Source organism: Oryctolagus cuniculus, chromosome 3 (assembly GCF_051225735.1).
Source record: "Oryctolagus cuniculus isolate XC-2025 breed Fujian yellow rabbit chromosome 3, ASM5122573v1, whole genome shotgun sequence".
NCBI classification, from domain to species: Eukaryota; Metazoa; Chordata; class Mammalia; order Lagomorpha; family Leporidae; genus Oryctolagus; species Oryctolagus cuniculus.
In genome coordinates this window covers 147919978-147943384 of record NC_142869.1, presented here as the reverse complement: position 1 = coordinate 147943384, position 23407 = coordinate 147919978, and the positions used below count along the sequence as shown (strand labels likewise).

Sequence of the window (23407 nt, the reverse complement as noted above, 5' to 3'; positions counted from 1 at the left end):
CTCCCTTTCTCTCTTTGTAACTTTGCCTTCCAAATAAATAATTTTTTTTTATTTTAAAAGGAAATTCTTCAATGCTAATACTTAGTAGTCTTAAATGGAGAAAGAATTTTAATACAGTTATTTCCAAATTTGGCTGTTCCATTTATATTTTTAAGTTTATTCTGTTACCAAATAATTGCCTATATTTCAGCAGGGGAGAATACCTAATTCCTATGTTTACAGACATTGAATGAAGCCACTCTGATAATTTTTGTGTATTTTTCACCCATATGGTTGTGTTAATGTACTTTATTTGACCATAGCATGTTTTTTACCTTTCTTTATCAGTTTCTCACAGTGATGTCTCTGATTTCATATTAAATGTGATGAGTGACTTAATATTTTTAAGACTCCAAAATTTATTTTTTTTGTATTTTTTAAAAATTCATTTAATTGATACAAGTTTCAGCTTTAGGAACATAGTGATGCTTCCTTCCCTCCCACTCATGCTCCATCCCTTCTTCCTCCTCCCTCTCCCATTCCCACTCTTAATTTTAAAAAAGTAGTGACTGGCTAGATAATGTAGTCAGCTTACAGTTAGTTTTCATTCATAGCATTTTATAAATAAAAACTCAAAACTTTGGAGAGGCTTCCAAGGTAATTTCTTCAACATTTTTGCCAAAGCATTAAAATGTTTTAAGGTACAGTATGGCTAGAACAAGTCCAAATATCTAATTAAATATTCATTTATGTACATAATAATCTCACCTACCAACCCCTTTTTAAAATACAGTGAATGGATATGTATGTAGAAATCCAAGAAAATAACAGGCAAGAAGCAGGCTCGTGTTTACTCTGTTCTTGCAAGGTCATTACTACCCACCATAGTATGAAAATTAATGCTAGGATGCCCAACCATAATTGTCCCCTACCAGCATGTCTGCTTAAGGAACTGATAACTTATATGTATCTACTTACTTTTAATGGTTTCTTTACCTTCAAATCTATTTGATCATGAAATCATAATTAAAATGATGTATGCATTTATTTGCACAGAGGAGCTTTTAAATGTTTAAAACTTAATAAACTTTTATTTCATGATTTTGTTTATATTTTTAAATAATTTTAGAGTATGCTGACACTTTCAAGACTGACATGTTTTTAAGTAAAGTTGATTTTTTTTTCCTTGTTTTTAGTGGGAGATTTTGATAAGATTTGGCGAGAACACTGTGAAGATGAGGAAACACTTTGTGAATATGCTGTTGCCATGAAAAATTTGGCAGATAATCATTGGGCAAAAACTTGTGAGGGGGAAGGTCGTATTGAATGGTGTTGTAGGTGAGTGTTTTTATGAACAATTTCAGTTTTTAATGGATTGTTTAATCTCTTAAATCTTAGTAGTGTTCTGTTATGTGTAAAATGGAAAGTTAGAAGTATTTTGAAGCACATCTTAAATGACTTCTTCCTCACTTTTCCTTTGTTTATTTCATTTATCTATTTTTAATCAAAATTTTTTTCTTTGACATTGAATTTTCTCTTTTTAACTTTTTAAAAATTTGGTTTTAAGTACATGTGAAAACTAGTACACTTAAAATGTAAGAGATTTAATTCTTGACTCATCAGTAATAAGTTACAGAAATTTCAGTATCTATATTCAAGTAAAATTAGTTGTCTAAAATTTAAAATTTTTAAAAATCTTATTTTTAATCTTGAATTTTTAAAAATTTTATTACATAAAAATTATACATACTTACGGGGTACCATGTGATGATTTGATGCATATATACATTGTATAATGTTCAAATCAGGGTTAACATATCTGCTCAAACATTTATTATTTCCTTGCGGTGAAAATATCCTTTCACCTAGGTATTTTTAAAAAACAAATATATATAAAAAATATCATTGTTATCTCTGGCCACCTACTGTGCAGTAGAACACTGGAACTTCTTTGTCTCCTATCTGACTGTAAATTCCGTACCCATTAATTAACTTTTCTCCAGCCTCTTTCCACCTTTCTGTCCTCAGCCTCTGGTAACCATCATAAATCCTGAATTTTTTCAGGTGTTATTCAGTGTTTTCCAGCATTTACATTGGCTTTGGATAATATTTATTTCCTCAATATGTATACTAATGTTGAAGCATCATAAAATGAAATAGATTCCTTCAATATGGTAAAATTTCAAGAAAGGGTAGGTATGTTGATTGAATTTAGATGAATTCTCAGAAAACAAGGCATTATCTTTTAGCATAAATAATAACTTTAATTTTAGGGTATATTTCACCTGTTTCTTATTAAAAATTTCTATTTTAATATCATTTAAAAGTATGTAATAGTGCATACATTTTATTTATTTAACCAGTGATCTAAAGAAAAATATGTTTAATTCTTTCGTTTATTGCCTTAATAAATACTAGTGATTATCTGCTTTGCACCAGTCACATTGTAAGTACCTGAGTACAAAGTCAACCAAACACACAAAATACTTTTTCTCATGGAGTTTACATGTTATTGGGAATGAGAGGCAAATAAAAATACATTAATTAAACATATGATCAGTCAGATAATGGTAAGTACCGTGAGAAAAATAAGGCAAGGAGAAGTAAAACAGTTTTAAATAGGGTACAGAGAAAAGGGCTGACTGAACTGATCTGCTAGCAAGACAGGAAGGCAGTCAGAGAGCAAACCAGCTCTACCAAGTACAAAGACCTTGTGGCAGAGGCATGCAGACAGATGTTGGCTTTTATTCTGAGTGAGATGGTAAATCATTGGATATTTTCACAAAAGGAATAACAGGATTTTATTAACGTTTACAATGTGTAAAAAAATTCTTTTTTTTTTTACTTTTATTTAGTAAATATAAATTTCCAAAGTACAGTTTATGGATTACAATGGCTCCCCCCCCATAATTTCCCTCCCACTCGCACCCCTCCCATCTCCCGCTCCCTCTCCCATTCCATTTACATCAAGATTCATTTTCAATTATCTTTATATACAGAAGATCGATTTAGTATATATTAAGATTTCATCAGTTTGCACCCACACAGAAACACAAAGTATAAAATACTGTTTCAGTACTAGTTATAGCATTACTTCACATTGGACAACACGTTAAAGACAGATCCCACATGAGAAGTAAGTACACAGTGACTCCTGTTGTTGACTTAACAATTTGACACTCTTGTTTATGGCGTCAGTAATCTCCCTAGGCTCTAGTCATTAGTTGCCAAGGCTATGGAAGCTTTTTGAGTTCGCCGACTTTGTTATTTTGACAGGGTCATAGTCAAAGTGGAAGTTCTCTCCTCTCTTCAGAGAAAGGTACCTCCTTCTTTGATGGCCCTGTTCTTTCCACTGGGATCTCACTCGCCTCTAGAGATATTTCATTTAGGTCTTCCTTTTTTTTTTTTTTTCCAGGGTGTCTTGGCTTTCCATGCCTAAAATACTCTCATGGGCTCTTCAGCCAGATCTGAATGCCTTAAGGGCTGAATCTGAGGCCAGAGTGCTATTTAGGACATCTGCCATTCTATGAGTCTGCTGTGTATCCTGCTTCCCATGTTGGATTGTTCTCTCTCTTTTTGATTCTATGAGTTAGCATTAGCAGGCACTAGTCTTGTTTGTGTGATCCCTTTGACTCTTAGACCTATCAGTGTGATCAATTGTGAACTGAAATTGATCACTTGGACTAGTGAGATGGCATTGGTACATGCCACCTTGATGGGATTGTATTGGAATCCCCTGGCACGTTTCCAAAAAATTCTTATCAATTAGAGCAGGTGTGTAAAGTAAGAGAACCAGATAAAGATATTACTGCAGTAATCAAAGCAGACAGTTTGGTTTAGCAGTATTCTATAAGAGTGAATGGATAGGACAGTGTACCAGAAATAATGCTCAAATAAGTATGACTTTGGAGGGCATGTTTACATTGTGTCCTTAAGAGGATAGTAAGAAAGGAGTTGAAAATATGAGGTGGGTGACAGCAGTGGCTTGTGGAATCAAAGGAATTATGAAGTTGGGAAACTAAAGGAAGGAATCAGAATAATAGAAAAGGGATATTTGAGATTAATTGATTGATTTTATTTTCCTGGTTCTGAAGAGAAAATGGTTATAAATCTGTTTTATATTTTTATATTTTTCCTTCAAACTATAGAAAACACAAAGTGAGTTGTACAACTCAACCAAACACTTCCCTTTTAACAGAAAGTAATATGTATAATCTAGTCAGGAAATCAGTACTATCACTGTTTAATATCATTATTCTTGACTTCTAGTAATTTTAGGTTGTAAATTAGTATTCCAATACAGCAAGAAAGCCCTCAAACTTTATTTCTTAAATGGCCTTTGCTGCAGTCTGTTCCCATAGGAGCATTTGTGTATACTTCCGGTTTGTCTCATGAATCTGCCTCATATTTCACTCTTTGTTTTCCCCTGAACTTGTGTTTTATCAATAGTTGACGTATCTACATCTGTTCTAAAAAGACGTTTTTGGTCAAACTGCTGGAAAAAATTAATAAGAATTTAAATGAAACTGCTGTAAAGGAACAGTGTAAGATATTATATATGCATTCTGTCTATATGTAATTTATTGTGGGCAGTAGTCCTAAGAGAAGTTATATAATGTCTTTAAGCCTAAAACTAGGTTTGAGAAAAAGGCTTTAAAACAATATTGAATTTTGAAGCTTCAGTAATATATGATTTGAAAATGAGTTATTCATAATTTCTTTCTCTATTGATAATTCAAAGACAGTGTCACTTTGGAAGCTAAAGTGGGTTTTAAATAGTGTTGGACAAAATTTTGTTTTCAGTCAATTATACTTAAAATTTTATGTGAGATAAGCCTTGCTTACATTACTTTGCTACATTTTATTGACTATTTGCATGGAAGAATTCAATGTAGGGTTTCCATTAAATAATAATAAAATTCGTAAGTAATATACTAAATATTTAAAACTTAAAGGTATAGTAACACCTTCAAAAAAGGAAGTTCCTTTTAACTACACATAGAGAAACATTCAAAATTCTATTTCCTGAAGTATTTGAAAGTAAATCACAGATAACATGATATTTCATCTCTAAATCTGTCATCATACATCTAAGGAGATTCTTCTGCATAACCACAACACTATCATCACATTAAGACAATTAGCAGTAATTTTCTAATTTCCAAAATTGTATAACTCATAAATTCAGATTTTTATTGCTATCCTCCAGATTATCCAATCGTTTATAACTTTCTTCAGTCAGGGTTCATGCATTGCATTTGTTAGATACATCTCTTTAAGTGTTTCTTGTTTTTGATTTCTCTAACAGAATTTTTGGACAAATCTTAGTTGATTTGTAGAATATCTCATTCTGAATTTTGCTGCTGTTGGTTCAAGGAAATTAATAGCATTCTATGTATTAGGATGTATTAGAATTAATAAAATTCTATGTATCTTCACTGATTTTCCATTTTTGGCTTTTCATTGTATCAGTTAATTACTGAGGTGTATGTAAGATATAATTTTTCTTTATTTTTCTTTATTACTTTTTTAGAGATGGCATTTTTCTGTTTATATTCTCTGTTTTCATTTATTTGACTTACATTCATTATTTTTAAAGCAAATTTATAATAAAATCCTTACCTGCTTGTTTTAACATGGTTTGTCTATATGTTTTTCTTTTTATTGGTTTTTCTTTTGGTTATGGGTGGTAAGTGTTGATTTTCTCCAGAGGGCGATGCTGCTTTTTCAATAAACAACTAGATTTAGAGACTGAACACTTTGAGTCCATGGATATTGAACAGAGCTGAAGCTGGATTACTTCTTTAGGTAGTTTCAGTTCAATTCTGGTTTGAGATGAAGTGAATCCTGTTCTTTGTATATTACAGATGCAAGCCATGTGGCAGAATCTTGATACCTAAATATAGGGAAGAATGCAGAGATCTTTTTCTGCCTTTCATTCCCATTCCCAATCTCTAGTACTAGTGCTGCTTTCACATCCTTGTATGAAGATCTGTGGGAAGAATCAGGGAGAGAATGAGAATTATCTCTTTGTTTTAATTTCTTAAGGATTTCAGTCTGTTGTACTATCTATGCATTCTTTAATACCTGTACTTGTTTGGTTTCCGTTTAATCTCCAAGTCTTGCTACCCTGAAAAGCTGGTCCTTTGCTGCTCACATACATACCATTTCATCAAAGGTGTACGGTAACTGGTCCTTATTTAAGAAGAGCTTGGCTTTCTCCACAGTTTCATTCCTTTAGACCTCTTTGTATCCCAGCTATTTTGATTTCTTTTAATATATTGATTTTTAGATTGTATTTTCTTTCCTATTTACACCAGAACCAGGGGGCTGTTATTGTCTATATCCTGATCTGAAGCTGACTTTGTTTACTATGTTCAGGATTTATCTAATTGTTTTCTCAGAGTGCCATTTAACTGTTTTCTCAATTTTATTTATTTATTGTAAACTGAAAGTTGAGTCTAACAAGCTGGTTCAGGTCATATATTTTTATAAAAGTATCTAATAGTCGAAACTGTATACCACATTGTAAATTCTCACTATCTCATATCTTAGTAAATTCTTACTGTTTACCATTAAGGACACTAAATATTGCCATTTGATTAAGGTGGTGCCTATGAGATCTTTCCATTATAAGCATGTTTTTTCCTTTACAATTAACAAGTAATGTATGGAATGACATTTTGACTTATGAATTAATTCTGCCTCCCAATTATCTTTCAACTAACAATTTTATTTCTGTCTATTAAGTAATATTTGCAGTTGCAAATAATGAGTTTTTTTAAGTTGTATCACTCCTTGGCATGCATTAGGTAGCTGGCATTCTTCTGTAAATAAGAACTTTCCTTTGTGAACATGGGATGATTACATGTGCTTCAGAAAAACTGGGTGAAATATATATACATGAGGGTACTTCAAAAACTTCATATAAAAGATAAGTATATTTTGGTGCGACCATTCTAAAATACATACATAGTTTTTTTATAATATACATTTTCTACTAACTTTTTGAAGTTCCCCCTCATATGAATAGATTTCAAAAATATTTTACACCAGAATAAGCTTGTCTTTTATTCCATTGTTCTCAAACTTTGTGAAGTGCTTTGGTAAATATAATTCTTTAATTGTTGATTTTCACAGTAAGTAATTGGTGTTATAGTCAGTTACAATTATGGCACGTATGGGCCATCTTCTGCTTTCCCAGGCCATAGCAGAGAGCTGGGTCAGATTTGGAGCAGCTGGATCTTGGCATCATATGGGATGCCAGCGCTTCAGGCCAGGGTGTTAATCCACTGCGCCAAAGTGCCGGCCCCAAGTAAAATGTCTTTAAAACTTTGTTGCAGTATCACTGTACCCTCTTAAGTTTTTACTTATTATATTTTTTCCATCAGTCATTGACATTTTCCTTTTTTTTTTTTTTTTTTTTTTTTTTAAGGGTGGCCTTGGACAGGCAGGCAACAGCTGAGGGTAGGTTTTACAGGGTAAAGTGTTTTTACTGTATCACCCTTTTTGGTGGTTGATATTTTCTGTGTTTTGTTTTTGTTTTTTAGATTTATTTTTATTTATTTGAAAGGCAGAGTTACAGAGAGACAGGGAGAGATATGGAGACAGAGATCTTTCATTTGCTGGTTCACTCCTCAAAGGACTGCAAAATGGTCAGAGGTGGGCCAGGCCAAAGCCAAGAGCCTGGAGCTTCTTCCTGGTCTTCCACAGGGGTGCAGAGGCTCAAGCACTTGGGCTGTCCTCTGCTGCTTTCCCATGTGCATTATTAGGAAGCTGGATCGGAAGTGAAACAGCCTAGACTGGAATCAGTGCCCATATGGGATGCTGGTGCTTCAGGCAGCTGCTTAATGCACTGTGCCACAACATGGGGCCCCAGATTCTGTCTTCTGACGTGATCTGGGAGCACTTTCTTGCTATCTAATATAAAGTGAATCTTTACCTTCTCTTCCTATTTTTTTAGAAGTCCTAGTTTCTGTTTGTAGGAAATGACATTTAGAAAGTAGTATCTGGGCACTAAGTGTACTATTGGGTGTCTTGTCCTCTTAGTGTTTTTGATAAAGAGAATTAGAAAAACAAAAAGACACACATGGACTTCAAAAAGCTCATGGAAAATGGAATTAAAGGTAAGTGTATTTTGGGATAAAAATTTTTGAAATCCATATGTAGTCTTGTAATAGACTTCCCATGAACTTTTTGAAGGTCCTTCCTATATGTGTCTGTGCATAGTGCAGTCTTAAATTTATATGAGAAATATAAGGTACAGATTGAGCATCTGTAATCTGAAAAAATCCAGAATGCAAAATTCTTTGAGAGCCAACATGCTGCCACAAGTGAAAATTCCACACCATGCCTGTTTCATGCACAAAATTGCTAAACCCATTGTAGAAAACTAACTTGAAGTATAAATGAATTTTGTGTTTATATTTGAGCCCTATCCCCAAGATATCTCAATGGGTATTTGCAGATATTCCAAAACTGAATAGCAAAATCTCCAAAACATTCTTGATTTATAAAGGATAGTTAACCTATATCTATATGTTAATTTCATAGTTGATATTTTCATTTCAAATGTAATATTACAATTTATAGACATGTTACTTAATTGTTTTATATTTGTATCTCTTTTGTTACATAAAGAACTTAGTTCTAAATAACATTAATTCTTGTATACTATAGTTACATAAAATGGTTTCAAAATTGCAATGGCAGTTTTACTTCTTAACATAAAATGACTGTGAAGTTTAAGATTTCTTTTCAGTTCTTTTGTTTGCAACATATCCTACCAAGGGTCAGAATATATAACCTGCCACCGGCAGCATCCCATATGGGTGCCAGTTTGTTTCCTGGCTGCTCCACTTATGATCCAGCTCCCTGCTAATGGGCCTGGGAAAGCAACAGAAGATGGTTCAAGTACTTAGACCCCTGTAGTCCATGTGAGAGAACTGGGTGAAGCTCCAGACTTTAGGCCTGACCCAGTCCTGGTTGTTGTGGCCATTTGAGGAGTGAACTACCAGAGAGAAGATCTCTTTGTCTTTCTGCCTTCCCCTCTCTTTCTAATTCTGTCTTTCAAATGAATAAATAAATATTAAAAAAAAAAAAAAAAAAAAAAAAGTTCTGGGCTCCTGACTTTGGCCTGGCCTATCCCCAGCCATTAATAAAAAAAAACAAAAAAACAAAAAAACAAAAAAAAACGTAAATGCATGTGTGATTTTTGCTAGATATTGCCAAATTGCTCTCCATAGAGGTTGTATCATTTTGTAGTTTCACCAGCAAAAGATTACTCTTTCTGTAACTTCATCAACAGAGTATATTGCCTAATTATTGAATTTTTTATTATGATAGATGGAATTAGTGTTTCTGTGGGTTTATTTTACATTTCTTTTATAAATAACATTGATAAATTTAAGATTCATTTACTTAGGAGTCATTTGCCTTTCTTGATTTTAATCAATTATGTGATCATGTTTTTGAACCCTTTTTTGCATGTTTTTTGTTCCCTTTCTCCTTTTTTAAATCTCTTTAGTTTATGGATATGTACCTTTTTTCCCTTTTTTGGTTAATTTTAAATTTACAAAAAGAATTTTGCTGTAGTACTACAGTGAGTTCCCTCAGTGCCTGCACTAACATTCCTGCCAACAGTGTATGGCTAATTGTATTGTTAGCTAATAGTACTGAGCATTTTTTCATATATTTTTTGGCCATTCATATTTCTATTGAGGTCCTTGCCCATTTCTTAATTGGATTGGTTGATTGTTGTTGAAATTTTTTTTTAGTTGCTAATATATCCTGCATGCTAATTCTTTGTTAGATAAGTAGCTTGCAAATACTTTCTTCCATTCTGTTGAATGTCTCCTCACTGTTGTTTCCAGTGATATTCAGAAACTTCTGAGTTTGTTATAATCCCATTTGTCTAGTTTTGCTTTTGTTGCCTGTGCTTTGGAGGTATTACTCAAGATTTCATCACCTAACACCATTGTCAAAGTATTTCCCATAAATTTTCTTCTAGCAGTTTCAGTCTCTGATCTTAAATTTCGATCTTTGACCCATATTGAGTTGATTTTTGTATATGGTGAGGGGCAGAGTTCTAATTCCATTTTTCTGCATACATACATCCAGTTCATCCAGTTTTGCCAGCACCATTTATGGAAAAAACTTTTTCTCTTGTGTGTGGGGGACTTTCAAAAATCAGTTGGTTGTATGTATATGGATTAATTTTAGGGCTCTTAGGGCTCTCTATTCTGTTCCTTTGGTCATTGTGCCAGTTTTTTGTTTGTTTGTTTTGCAGTACTGTACTGTTTTAATTGCTGTAGTTTTTAAATGCTGTAGCTTTGAAATCAGGTATTGATATGCCTCCAACTTAATTCTCCTCCTGCTCTCCCAGGATCACTTTGGCTATTCTGGGTCTTTTGTGATTCCGTATGGATTTTAGGACTGTTTTTTCTAGTTATTTAAAGAATACATTGGTGTTTTGATAGGAATTACATTAAATCTGTAGATTGCCTTGATAGTATAGATATTTTAGTGATATTCTTCTAATCCATGGGCAAGAAATATCTCTATTTTCTGTGTTTGTCCTTGATATCTTTTAGCTATGTTTTATAATTTTCATTGTAGAGATTTTTTCAGTTCTTTGGTTAGGTCTATGCCTAAATATTTGATTTTTTTTTTTCTTGCTATTGAATGGGATCTGTTTCTTGATTTCTCTTTCAGTGAGTTCATTGGTGGCATATAAAAATGCTCATGTTTTTTGTATGTTGATGTTATAATCTGTGATTTTATTGAATTACCAGTTTTAACAGTTTTTTGGTAGAGTGTTAATTTTTTCTATGTACAACATCGTGTTTTCTGCAAACATGGAAATTTTGACTTCTTCCTTTCCAATTTTGATCCTCTTTCTTTTTCCTCCCTATCCTAATTGTTCTTGTTATACCTTGAGTACTATATTCAGTAAAATGGTCTAAGTGGAGATCCTTGCCTTTTTCCAGATTTGAAGGAAATGCCTTCAGCTTTTCTCCATTAAGTGTGATATTTGCTGTTGGTCTGTCTTATAATTTTGAGGTATGTTCCTCCTTATAATTTTGAGGTATGTCTTATAATTTTGAAGTATAAATCTACTTGGTTGAGGGTTTATATTTGTTGAGGGATGTTGAATCTTACCACATGTTTTCTCCACATCTATTGAAACGATCTTGTGGCTTTTGTTCTTCATTCTATTGATGTAATTTATGGCATTTACTGGTTTGTGAATGTTGAATCACCATTGCTACTCTGGGATATATATCCCATTGGATCATAATGTATGATCTTTTTGATGTAGTGTTGGATTCAGTTTGGTGGTATTTTGTTGAGAATTTTTGCATCTAGATTCACCAGAGACATTGGCCTGTAGTTTTCTTTTTCAGTGTGTCTTTGATTTTGGTATTAGTGATGCTGGCCTCATAAAGGGAGCTGGGCAGAATTCCATCTTTTTCAGTATTTTGGAATAATTTGAAAAGTATTAAAGTTAGTTCTTTAAATGTGTTACAGAATTCAGTAGTAAACCCATCAGTTCCTGGTGTTTTCTTTAATGGAAGAATTAATGACAGCTTTATCTTGTTGATTGTTATGTGTCTGTTTAGATTTTCTTCATCTTATTTATTTTATCTTAGTAGGTTATATGCCTCAAGGAATTTATCCATTTCTTCAAGATTTTCTAATTTGTTAGCATATAGTTTATTGTTTATAGTATATATTATGATCCTTTATTTCTGAGATACTGATTGTAATGTTTCTTTTTTTCATCTCTGTATTTATTTAAGGCTTTTTAATCCTTTTTTTCTTAGTCTCTCTAAAGGTTTCACTGATTTGTTTATATTTTCCCAAAAAAGTTTTTTGTTTTGCTAGTCTTGATGTTTTAAAGTTTTGATTTCATTTATTTCTGCTCAGATTCTTATTTTTTGTCAAGTCCTGCTAATTTTGTGTTTGATTTCTTGTTTTTCTAAGTCCTGAGGTGCGTCATTAGTACATTTATTTGAGATCTGTTTTTAATGCAAGCACTTATTGTTATAAAGTTCTCCTACTACTATTGTATTGGAGTCTATTTCTCCCTTTGGGTCTAATCTAATAGATTTGCTGTATATAATCTGGGTAGCATTGCATTGGATGCATAAATTATGGTTGTATCTTCTGGCTGAATCAGTATAAATATATAATGTCCTTCTTTCTTGCTTTTTACAGTTTGTGATTTAAAGTTTGTTTCATGTGATAGGAGTTCTTGGTTTCCATTTCCCCCTCCTTCACGATGAGTATCTTTACTTGTGAAAAGTGTTTCTTGTGACAACATGTAGTTCCATGGTCTTTTTTTATTCATTTAGCTGACCTATATCTTTTGACTGGGGAATTTACATTTACATTTCAGGCTAGTATTGATAGATAAGATCTAACCCCTATCATTTTGTTGATTGTTTCTGTTAGTGAAGTTGGTAGTGTCCTGTGTTTTCATGATGTTTACTTCAATGTGGGACTCTCTAGAATGGCTTGTAAGGCTGGTCTCTGGTTATGAATTTGCTCAGTTTTTGTTTGTCAGGGAAATGCTTTATTTCACCTTCACATGAAAAAGGATAGCTTCATTAGATTTACTATCCTTGGTTGAAAGTTTTTTTTATTATATATTTTTAAATATTTATTTATTTAAAATGCAGAGTTAGAGGGAGAGGCAGAGAGAGAGAGAAATCTTATATCAGCTGCTTCACTTCCCACATGGCCACAATGACCAGGCTGGGCCGTACCAGAGTCAGGAGCCAGGAGCTTCATCTGAGTCTCCCATGTGGATCCAGGGTCCCAAGCTCTTGGGCCATCTTTCCCAGGCACATCAGCAAGGAGCTGGATGGGAAGTGGAGCAGCCAGGACTCAAACTGGCACCCATATGGGATGCTGGTGCTGAAGGTGTTGACTTAACCTGATACACCACATCGCCGGCTCCCGAAGATTTTTTGAATCAAGACCTTGAATATATTATCTCACTCTCTTTTGGCTTGTAGAGTTTCTGCTAAGAAGTCTGCTGCTGGTCTTTTTTTTTTTTTAATATGTAACTTGACACTTTTACTGTCTTTTAGCATTCCCTCCTTGTTCTTAACATTTACCAATTTGACTACAATATGCTTTGAAGGAGTTCTTTTTTGAATTTCTCATTCATGTCATCCTTTAAACTATTATCTTATGTTGCATAGGTTTCTTTAGGATTATTATTTTGAATTATTTTTCTGGCTTTTCATGAATTTCAGATCAGGATCTGTTTCTGGAGAACAGCTGTATCCTGTACCAGTGTCATACTTACGTGCTTCTTCGTGTTTCCTGTGTTTCCTGTGTTTCTGTGTTGATGTCTGCATCTAGTATTATCGTCCTTTCTCTATGGAGTATGTTTCATTGGAAATAAGCTTTTGCTTAGATGGAATGCAGGGTATCAAGTGCCTGCTGCTTTGATGTTGGTTCTAGATTAGCCCAGAATTGTCACCTCTGAGTTGATTTCTTTAGCTTTAATCGATGTCAGCAGTGTCTGTGAGTGCCACAGTTGTATAGTCTGCAGCAGTTTGTAGAGGTTTTCATGTAGGTTTTGTATGTAAGGGTTTGTGTGACTTTGAATGGGTTGTGGGCATGCCTAAGATACGTGTCTTCAGTCCCCAGACATTATGGTATCAATAGCAGTAGGGTTTTCTTTAGTCTAGAACTTTGTTCTTGGTGCTGAGAAGCCCAGACAGAGTGGCCTGTCCCCTTGCCCATTGGGCAACCCTGCATGATGCTGTGACTTGTGGAACCAATAGTTGTGGTTCTAGGACTGTGTGATGTGGGTGAGACCTTCCCCAGATCTTTCTGAGTGATTATCACTTATAGCACCAAAAACACTAATCCCAGAACTGGAGAATACAAAGGGAACCTACAAGTGACTACCAGATCTACTGAGGATTTTGCACTATCTGGTCTAAGTCCAGAGAGGTGGAATGCAGATAGGTTCTTTCCTAAATCCCATAGGGTAGAATCTGGTGAATCTGAAGAATCTAGTACTAATAGTCACAATTCCGTTACCATGGGATGGAGTGGGATTGTTTCCAGGTCTTACATATTGAGAACCAGTTTTGTTGGGGACTGTGGACTGACAGCCACAGCTTAAAGCAGTGGAATGTAGAGAGGGCTCTCCAGGTACTGCAGATGAATATAAGTTACTCCAGAGATTGCAGAACCAAAATCAGCAGTCTCAGATCTGCAAGGAACAGAAGGAACAGCACTTAGTTTCTACATGGCATGCAAGGGTAATGCTAGGGCTTGTGCAAATTAACACCTAGGACTGTGAGGTAGGAAATACAGAAGGGCCTTCCTCAGGTCTGGTCCTCATGGGTTTTGGGCTGGTGCTGTCCTGAAGAAGCTGAGGGGAGCTTCCCTGGATTATGCAGCATGAATGACTGTGGCTCTGGGGCTGGTGCCCAGAATTCCCACAGCTGCAGGGTGCAGGTGGTCTGCTCTCTGCTCTTGGAAAATGCCCCCATCTCTGCCCTTTGTGGATTCTGGTAGCAGCAGATTGGAGTCTGGCACTTTGGGTAAGGGAGGCAGTACGCGTTCCTTTTTCAGAGGAAAATAGTCACTCAGACCCCAGTCAACTCTGTTGGCTGGATTTGAATTCAGTGAAGACTGTGAACTTCTTCTGAAGTTAGGGTCGCCAGTCCATGGTGGCTGTGGACCTTTTTAGCTTTCCCTGGTAAGATGGCATCCCCTGGCCAGGAGCTGGTGATGTAGAAGCTGCAGTGGTGGTATATTTGTTTTCTGTCACTGCTTGCTGTTTTAGCACCTTGTGACTGAAAATTTCTCTTAATCAGTCCTCTGGAAACACAGTCTTTCCTTCATTGTTTTGGTATTTTTCTGTGGCTAAGGGGAGTGAGACTTCTATTTAGCCATCTTAGAATTTTCTTCTGCCCTTTGCCTTTATTTATTGTCTTTTGTCTTGTAGGTTTTGTTTTGCCATGCAGAAGGTTTGTTTTTACAGAATCAGACAAATCAGTCTTCTTTATTACTTCTAGATTTTGATTATCTTAGAAAAGCTTTCCTGATTCCTGTACTATAGGAGTTTCTATTCATTATTCACTCCTGTTTTCTTCTAGTATTTGTATGACTTACATTTAGATCTCTGACCTGTTTGGAATTCAAATCTATTGTTTGTTGTAAAGTATTGATCTAATTATTTCCTCTGGTTACACATTCCCCAACACTATAGTGATGTCCTGTAGCATCTGCCTTCCACACATACACACATGTACACCATTCTTCTTTCTCTGGGTATTCTTACTGGTTTTGGTTTTCTCCATATGTACATAAAAATATTAGAGGGAGAGAAAATACACACATGATTTCATGCAAACTAAATTTTAAAAATGTTATTACAGTGACATTAGTTTTATTACAAACCAAAAAAAATGGGCACCTTTTGTAATGTTGAGTCATCCTATCCATGAAAAAGATACGGTTTTACATTTGTTCTATTCTACCTTTTTTTTGAGATTATTTATTTGAAAGGCAGAATTGCAGAGAGGCAAAGACAGAAAAAGAAAGAGTTCTCCCATCATTGGCCTACTCCTGCAAAAGTCTGCAATGGCCCCTGCCAGGCTGATTGAAACCAGGAGCTAAGAGCTTTTCTCCTGGTCTCCCACGTGGCTGCAGGGGCCCAAGGACTTGGGCCATCCTCCGCTCCTTTCAAAGGCCACAGCAGAGAGCTGGATTAGAAGAGGAGCACCCAGGATTCGAACTGGTGCCCATATGGGATGCTAGCACTGCAGGCAGGAAGCTTTAACCACCACACCACAGCACTTGCCCCTGTTGTATTCTACTTTTGAATCATAGTATTGTGAGGGTTTCTGTATGAGGGTACTTCAGAAAGTTGATGGCTAGATGGAATTCAAAGGTGAATTTATTTTGGTGCAAAACCAGTTTTGGAATCCATGCGTTATTTTCCTAATACAAATTTTCCATGGACTTTTTAAAGACAAAAAATGTGATTATTTGCATTTCTTGTGTTTATTACTAGGTATCTTTTTTATTGTTGTTGTTAATGTGATCTTCCTTTCTGTTATATACAAGAATTCTATTTAGAAGAATCCTTTGGATTTTTATATGTTTTATATCCTTTCATTTTAATTAATTCCATTGTTTGTGTTAGTTTATGGTTGATTCCTTTGGGTTGTCTGAATGTCCATCAATCATATGTGAATACACAGTTTTATTTCTTCCTCTCCACTTCATTTGGCTAAATCCTTTTTGTCTGTTGCAGAGCCGTGCTTTACTCATTTCACAGTAATTTATATGGGTTTGGTGCAAATGGGGATATCTTTAGCTATTTGGTATGTGGTCATGGCTTGCTATACAAGAGTTATATAAAAGAAGTGGCTGGCTTGCATGTGAGAAGCTGCTCTTAGATTAAGTTGTCTACTCTCTTCAAGAAATAACCCGAGGAGGAGGAGAGGTGAAGGGTCTTTAAATGCACTGCCCCCCATTCTCTCAAGACCTCAAAGCATAAGGTACAGAAAACTTAAAAAAAAAAATCAGTAATACAAGGGTTGCCTAGTTTTTTGAATACTTGGAATTCCTCATTGGACTGGCTTTTTGGTGAAGTAACCCTGATCATTCTCTTATTTCATGTATGGGTTTTGGTTTTATTTAAACTTTTCATTTCTTTTTTTTTTAATATTAATTTTTTTGAAAGTCAGAGTTAACACAGAAAGAGAAGAAAAGGCAGAGAGAGAGACAGAGATAGAGAGGACTTCCATCTGCTGGTTCACTCCCCAATTAGCCACAACCTTCCGGAGCTGCGCTGATCCGAAGCCAGGAGCCGGGTCTCCCATGCAGGTGCAGGGGCCCAAGCACATGGGCCATCTTTTACTGCTTTCCTGGGCTATAGCTGAGAGCTGGATCTGAAGTGCAGCAGCAGCTGGGACTTGAACCAGAGCCCATATGGGATGCTGGCACTGCAGGCGACAGCTTTACCTGCTATGCCACAGCGCCGGCCCCAATTAAACTTTTCATTTCTACCAGAGTCAAATTTAATAAATTTTCCTGTATTTTTATATATTATACTTAGAATGTTTTCCTATAAAAAAAAGTTATGTAGATTAAAGAAATAATATTTTTGGGTCTTGTTTTGTCCTAAACGTTATTTCTTCCTCCTCTCTTTTGCTTTACTTTCTCTAATCTTTTGAGTTAGATGTCAGTTTTATTCATTTTTATTCCTCTATTTGTGTTGATACAAATTAAAAAGGGTCTCAGGTAATCATTTTAGTTGCATTCCTTAAATTCTGATGGGGAGTACTTGTATGGTTCTAGAAATTTGTAATTTTGTTAGTATTTTCTCTTTGGCTTAAGAGTTATTTAATATATATATATATATATATTTTAGTTTGCAGGTAGAATGGAATTTTTTGTTTTCATTAATATTCTAATTTTATTTTTTGGTGATTGCATAGTTTTCCTGTATTGTTTTTCTTTTATGACTTAATACATGTATATGATAATTTTTGTGAAACTCTATGAGCACTTGTTAAGAAGCTATACTCTATTCGAGTGCTAAGTTCATCTTTTAACAATAAGATAAGCCTTAATATATTCTTTAGGACTTCTGTAATCTTAATTATTTTTCATTCATTTGATTGAGTTAAATTCCTTATTGTGTCTGTTTCACCATGCATCTCACAGAATTTTGTTTTGTAATATGGCTTCTGTGATAAATGGCACATAAATATTCATTACTATTCTGTCTTCATTGGCAGTTGTGGGCTTCAGCATTATAAAGTGTCCTTTTGTATTTAGATAATGCTTTTTATTTGTTACCAGTCTCTTCACCAATATTTCTTAATCACCTTATGATTATTCATCTTCCAGTAGATTTCTTTTGAAAAAGCTTTCAATTATGATTTTTCCCGAGTTCTTGCTTATGAGTAACTTAATAGTTTTGTAACAAGATGCACAGCTTGCTTGGATATAAAATTCTTGACTTGGGGCTGGTGGTGTAGCACAGCGAGTGAAACTGCCGCCTGCAGTGCCGGTATCCCATGTGGGCACTGGTTCAAGTCCCAGCTGCTCCACTTCCGATCCAACTCTCTGCTATGGCCTGGGAAAGCAGTAGAAGATAGCCCAAGTGCCTGGGTCCCTGCATCCGCATGGGAGACCAGGAGGAGGAAACTCCTGTCTCCTGGCTTGAGATCGGCACAGCTCCAGCCGTTGCGGCCAATTGGGAAGTGAACCAGCAGATCGAAGACCTCTCTCTATCTCTCTGTCTTCTCTCTCTGTGTAACTTTGAAATAAATAAATAAATAAATCTTTAAAAAAATAAAATTCTTGACGCACTTTCTGAAAAACTATTTCTGTATTTTGTCTTATTTTGAATCTCTACTACCCATTCTCCTTCCTATATCCTTTTCCCACTGGACACTACCAAACCATTTAGGAATCAGTTGCCAAAATCCTTAGACTTGTACTCCAGAATACTTCAGTATACTTCTACATAATCACAATACAACTATTACATTCAAATTTGACATTGATGTAGCACTCTACACTAATATGCAATCCAAAATCATTTCTCCACTTTTCATTGTAAGATATATGTGGGTGTTGTTTGGGATTAGAAATCCCATCAGGGATAGCTCATTGCACTTAGTTGTTTAGCATCTTTAATCTCTTAATTTAGAAAAATTCTCTACCATATTTATTTGGAATTTATGACATAGCTCTATTTTTGTTTTTTTTAAATTTAAAAAAAATTTTATTTGAAAGGCAGAGTTTCAGAGAGAGGTCTTCTGTCTGCTGGTTCACTCCAGATGGTCACAATGGCCTAGGCTGAGCCAGGCCAAAGCCAGAAACCAGGAGGTTCTTCCAGGTCTCCCACATGGGTACAGGGGCCCAAGTACTTGGGCCATCTTCTGCTGCTTTCCCAGGTATGTTAGGGAGCTGAGTTGGTAGTGAAGCAACTGGGAATTAAACCTGTGTCCAGTTGGGATGTCAGCAGCGCAGGTGAGATTTTACCTAGTATGCCACAATTCTGGCCCTGTGTCCCTTTTGTTAAAGTTAGAATTTTATAAACTGTTAAAGTTTGGACTTGTGTGATTGTTTCTTTGTGATTGCATTCAAGTTAAGCATTATTAACATGGATATTACATAGGTAATTTTGTGTGCTTTTAAATGTAGTACATCAGACTTACATATTATCTACTCCAAGTTTTTCTTTTAAATAGATTCTATTTTTAAAGCAATGGGTTCACATTGAGTAGAAAGTATGGAGTTCTTACATATACCCTGCTCTCCAACATGCATAGCCTCCCCCACTGTCAACGTCTTGCACCAGAGTGGTACATTTATTACATTTGTTGAACTTACATTGACATTTATTATCACCTGAAGTCTGTGATTTACATTAGAATTCGTTTTTGGTGTTGTGCATTCTGAGTTTTGAAAATGTGTATGGTAATATATGTCTAACATTATAGTATTATGCAGAGTATTTTCACTGCCCTAAAAATCTTCTTTCACACCTTCCAGCATTTACTGATTTTATTACTGTCTTCATAGTTTGCTTTTTCCAAAATGTCATATAATTGAAACCACACAGTCTGTAGCTTTTTCAGATTGGCCTCTTTCAATTAGTAATATGTATTTGAGATTCCATCAAGATGTTTCATGTCTTATAGCAGCTTTGACTATGAAATTTATATTCAGGTTTTTGTATAGATAAATTTTCGTCTCATTTGGATAGACAGCAAGAAGCATGATTATTGGGTTGGATGTTAAGAGTATGTTTAGTTTCGTTTAACACTGCCTGTGTCTTTGAAAGTGACTATACCAGTTTGCACTACTACTAGCAGTGATTTGATTTTTTTTTTTTTTTTTTTTTTTTTTTTTTTGTCGTACCATATTCTGGCACATTTGGTAGAGTTAGTGTTCTATATTTTGGCCTTTCTCCTGGGTGTGTAATGGTACTTCATTGTTGTTTTAATTTGCTTTTCTTAGTAACATGATGTAGAATATATTTTTATATGCTAATTTTTTTGAAGATTTATCCATTTATTTTAAAGGCAGAGTTACAAAGAGAGGAAGAGACAGAGTGAGAAATCTTCCATCTGACCAGAGCTGGGCCAGGCAGAAGCCAGGAGCCAGAAACTCCATCTAGGTCTCCCGTATGGGACAGGGACCCAAGGACCTGGGTCATTTTTCATTGCTTTAACAAGCACATTAGTAAGGAGCTGGATCGGAAGTGGAGCTGCTGGGACTCTGTGCTTATATGGGATGCTTGTGTTACATGCAGTGGCTTAACCTACTGCAACACAATGCCAGCCCCTCATATGCTTATTTGACAACTGTATTATCTTCTTTGGTGAGTTGTCTGTTCATGTCTTTTACCTTTTTTAATTGGGTCATTTTCATATTGAATTTTAAGAGTTGTATATTTTGGATAATCATTCTTTTATCATGTGAATGTCTTTTGTAAATAGTTTCTTCCTGTCTGTATCTTAAATCTTTATTTTCATGACTTTGTCTTTCACAGAGTAGAAAAGTTTAATTTTACTGAAGTCCAGCTTATTGAATCTTTCTTTGGGTAATGCTATATGTATTGTATCTCAAAATTATCACCATATCAAGGGCCATCCGGATTTTCTCCTGTGTTATTCTGCAGGGAGGCAGGAGATAATGGTTCTGCTTGGGTTCCTGCCACCCATATTGGAGACCCAGTTTGAATTCCTGGATACTGGCTTCAGCTTGTCCAGCCTAGCTGTTGTGGACTGTTTGGGAAGTGAACTAGCTGGCAGAGGGTCTCTCTTCTGTTGCTCTGCCTTTCAAATTAATAAACATCTTCTAAATATTTGTTCTTTTGTGTTTTACATTTAGGTCTGTCATCCATTTTTGAGAATGGTATAAGATCTGTGTCTCAATTCAGCTTTTTTTTTTTTTTACATGTAGATGTCCAGTTGTCCCAATACAACTTCGTGAAAATGTTTTCCTTTGTCAAAGATCAGGTGACTCTATGAATGTTGTTATATGTCTTTATCTGTGCTTTCTATTCTTTTCCATTATTCTTTTGCTGGTTCCATATTGCTTTTTTGTAGCTTTATAGTAAGTTTTGAAATCAGTAATATTAGTCCTCAAACTGATTCTTCTTCAATATTGTGTTGGCTGTTCTGGGTCTTTGCCTCTGCTTATGTGATAGTTAATGTTGTGTGTTAGGGAGTGTTAGTGAATATTAATCACAACTTAACTGGATCACAGGGTGCCCAGATAGATACTTGGCTAAACATTATTTCTAGATGTATCTGTGAGAGTGGTTCTGGATGAGATTAACATTTGAATTGGTAGAGGGAGTGAAGCACATTGTCTTCCTTAATGTGAATAGGCATTATTTAATCCAGTGAATGCCTGCATAGAACAGAAAGCTGGATAAAGTGAAAACTTGTTCTCTCTTCTGCCTGACTGCTTGAGCTGAAACATCAGTCATCTCTTCCCCTCTGACTGGGATGTACACCATTGACTCCTCTTGGCTCTCAAGTATTTGGACATGAACTAGAACTGCATCACCAGCTTTCCTGGTCCTCCAGATATGAATATATTCTGTTCTGTTTTTCTGAAGAACCCTAATAAATCACATAAACTTTAGAATCAGTTTATTAATATCCACAACATAACTTTCCAGGACTTTGGATTGTGTTGAATGTGTAGATAAAGTTGAGAAGGACATGACATTTGGCAATATTGAATCTCTGACTCTCCATGAACATAGACTGTCTCACTGTTTGTTTAGCTCTTTAACTTTTAATTTCAGATTTGAAGTGTTCTTTCATATCTGCAGTTGTTTACATAGTGATTTATAATTAACATTGAAATGTTATATTCAAGTTTTCTTCTGTTTTGTGACTTTTTTGTGATTCTGAGAATTTTTCACTGAAAAGTCAATAGTTGCCTGGGTTTATTAGTGTTTTATGTACTTTCTCTATTTGAGTATGTTCCAGTTTCTGTAAAGAGTATGGGTAGGGGCTTGGGTAGCTTGCTTTATTTTTTTTTAACATTTTTTTTCAACATTTTACTTATTTATTTATTTGAAAGTTAGATCAACAGAGAAAGGGGACAGAAATGGAAATATCATCCATCCACTGGTTCAATCCCCTGAGAAAGATGAGAGCCAGAAACTTCATCCAGATCTCCCATATGGATGGCAAGGGCCCAAGAACTTGGACTGTTATCTGCTGTCTTCCAAGGTGCATTAGCGGGAAGCTGGATTGGAAGCAGAGTAGCCGGATACTGGCATCAAAAGCCATGGGTTAACCTGTATGCTACAAAGCCAGCCCATTATTTAATTCCCCAAAGTCCTATTTGATTAGTACAGATGCAGAGTTCCTTTTAATAAATGATATTTATCTGAATGATGACATCTCAATTGGCTTTTAATCTTTAATGGCTTCATTCTTTTTTTCTCTTTATCACCTTGCATCCAGAAATGCCTCCCCTTTCCCACACACTGTCTTACTGAAACTCACATTTAGTAGCTTCCGTCCCTTCTAGACTCCTTTCTTTCAAACTTAGTGGCAGATACTTTGATTAACTAGGTCTCAAATCTTTTGTTAGCATTTCTGTACTTGGTGTTGGACCCTCTCTTGGTGGTGAATCTTGGTGTTAACTGATTTTGCTATCTCTAAGACTCCATTATACCTTCTTCTCTTTTACACTGTGCTATCTGTGTATTTTGGGTGATTTTGTTTGCCCAATTGTATGTAAAATGAAGTGTTATTCTGTGTTTCCTACTTATGCTATAGACATAAATTGTAAATGCTTTTATTTATTCTCTTTAATGAATTTATTTTTCTGGAGGGTATTTGGTGAGGCTGGAATTTAGATGGATGTTTTCCTATGATAACGTGGAGTTTTAGCCCTTTAAGTACTTTACTAACAAATTTCTTACAACTGTTAAATTGGACCACATAAAACTGCAGTTCTTATGATTCAAGAACTGTTGAATATCAGCAATTTCATAGAATTCTACCTAATAACAAGGTGAGCAACTATTTTACTTTGTACTTCATACCATAGTGAAACATTATATAATGGAGGAATTATTTTTAGTATAAATGTAATGTCTGTAGTTTAGGAGTTATTTTAGTTCCAAGTTGATAAAAGCTATACTTTTTTCAACTTTAGGTATAATTCATGTACAATAAAATGTACACATGTTCAGATTGTGTTTATAATTCTTTATGGTTATGTAGCCACTACCACTGTCAAGATGTAAGACTTTCTATCACTTCAGAAAACTCACTTGTACACTTTTGCACTTAGTCCCATCTCCTCTATAGACAACCACTAAACTGGTTTCTGTCACAGATTAGATTTGTAAAGGCCACAGTTTTAAATTGTGGGTCTTATGTGATTT

At 35.0% G+C, this 23407-nt stretch overlaps 1 protein-coding gene across 8 annotated transcripts in view; it reads left to right on the top strand.

Moving 5' to 3' along the window:
• SAMTOR (S-adenosylmethionine sensor upstream of mTORC1) overlaps positions 1 to 23407 on the top strand; it is a 223074-nt gene that overhangs the window by 106019 nt on the left and 93648 nt on the right. For all 8 annotated transcript variants that reach the window (XM_089328519.1, XM_089328524.1, XM_051848893.3 and 5 more), the window contains exon 2: positions 1176 to 1317. In XM_089328519.1, the coding sequence (XP_089184645.1) occupies positions 1176 to 1317 (142 nt within the window). The remainder of the gene's footprint in view (positions 1 to 1175; positions 1318 to 23407) is intronic.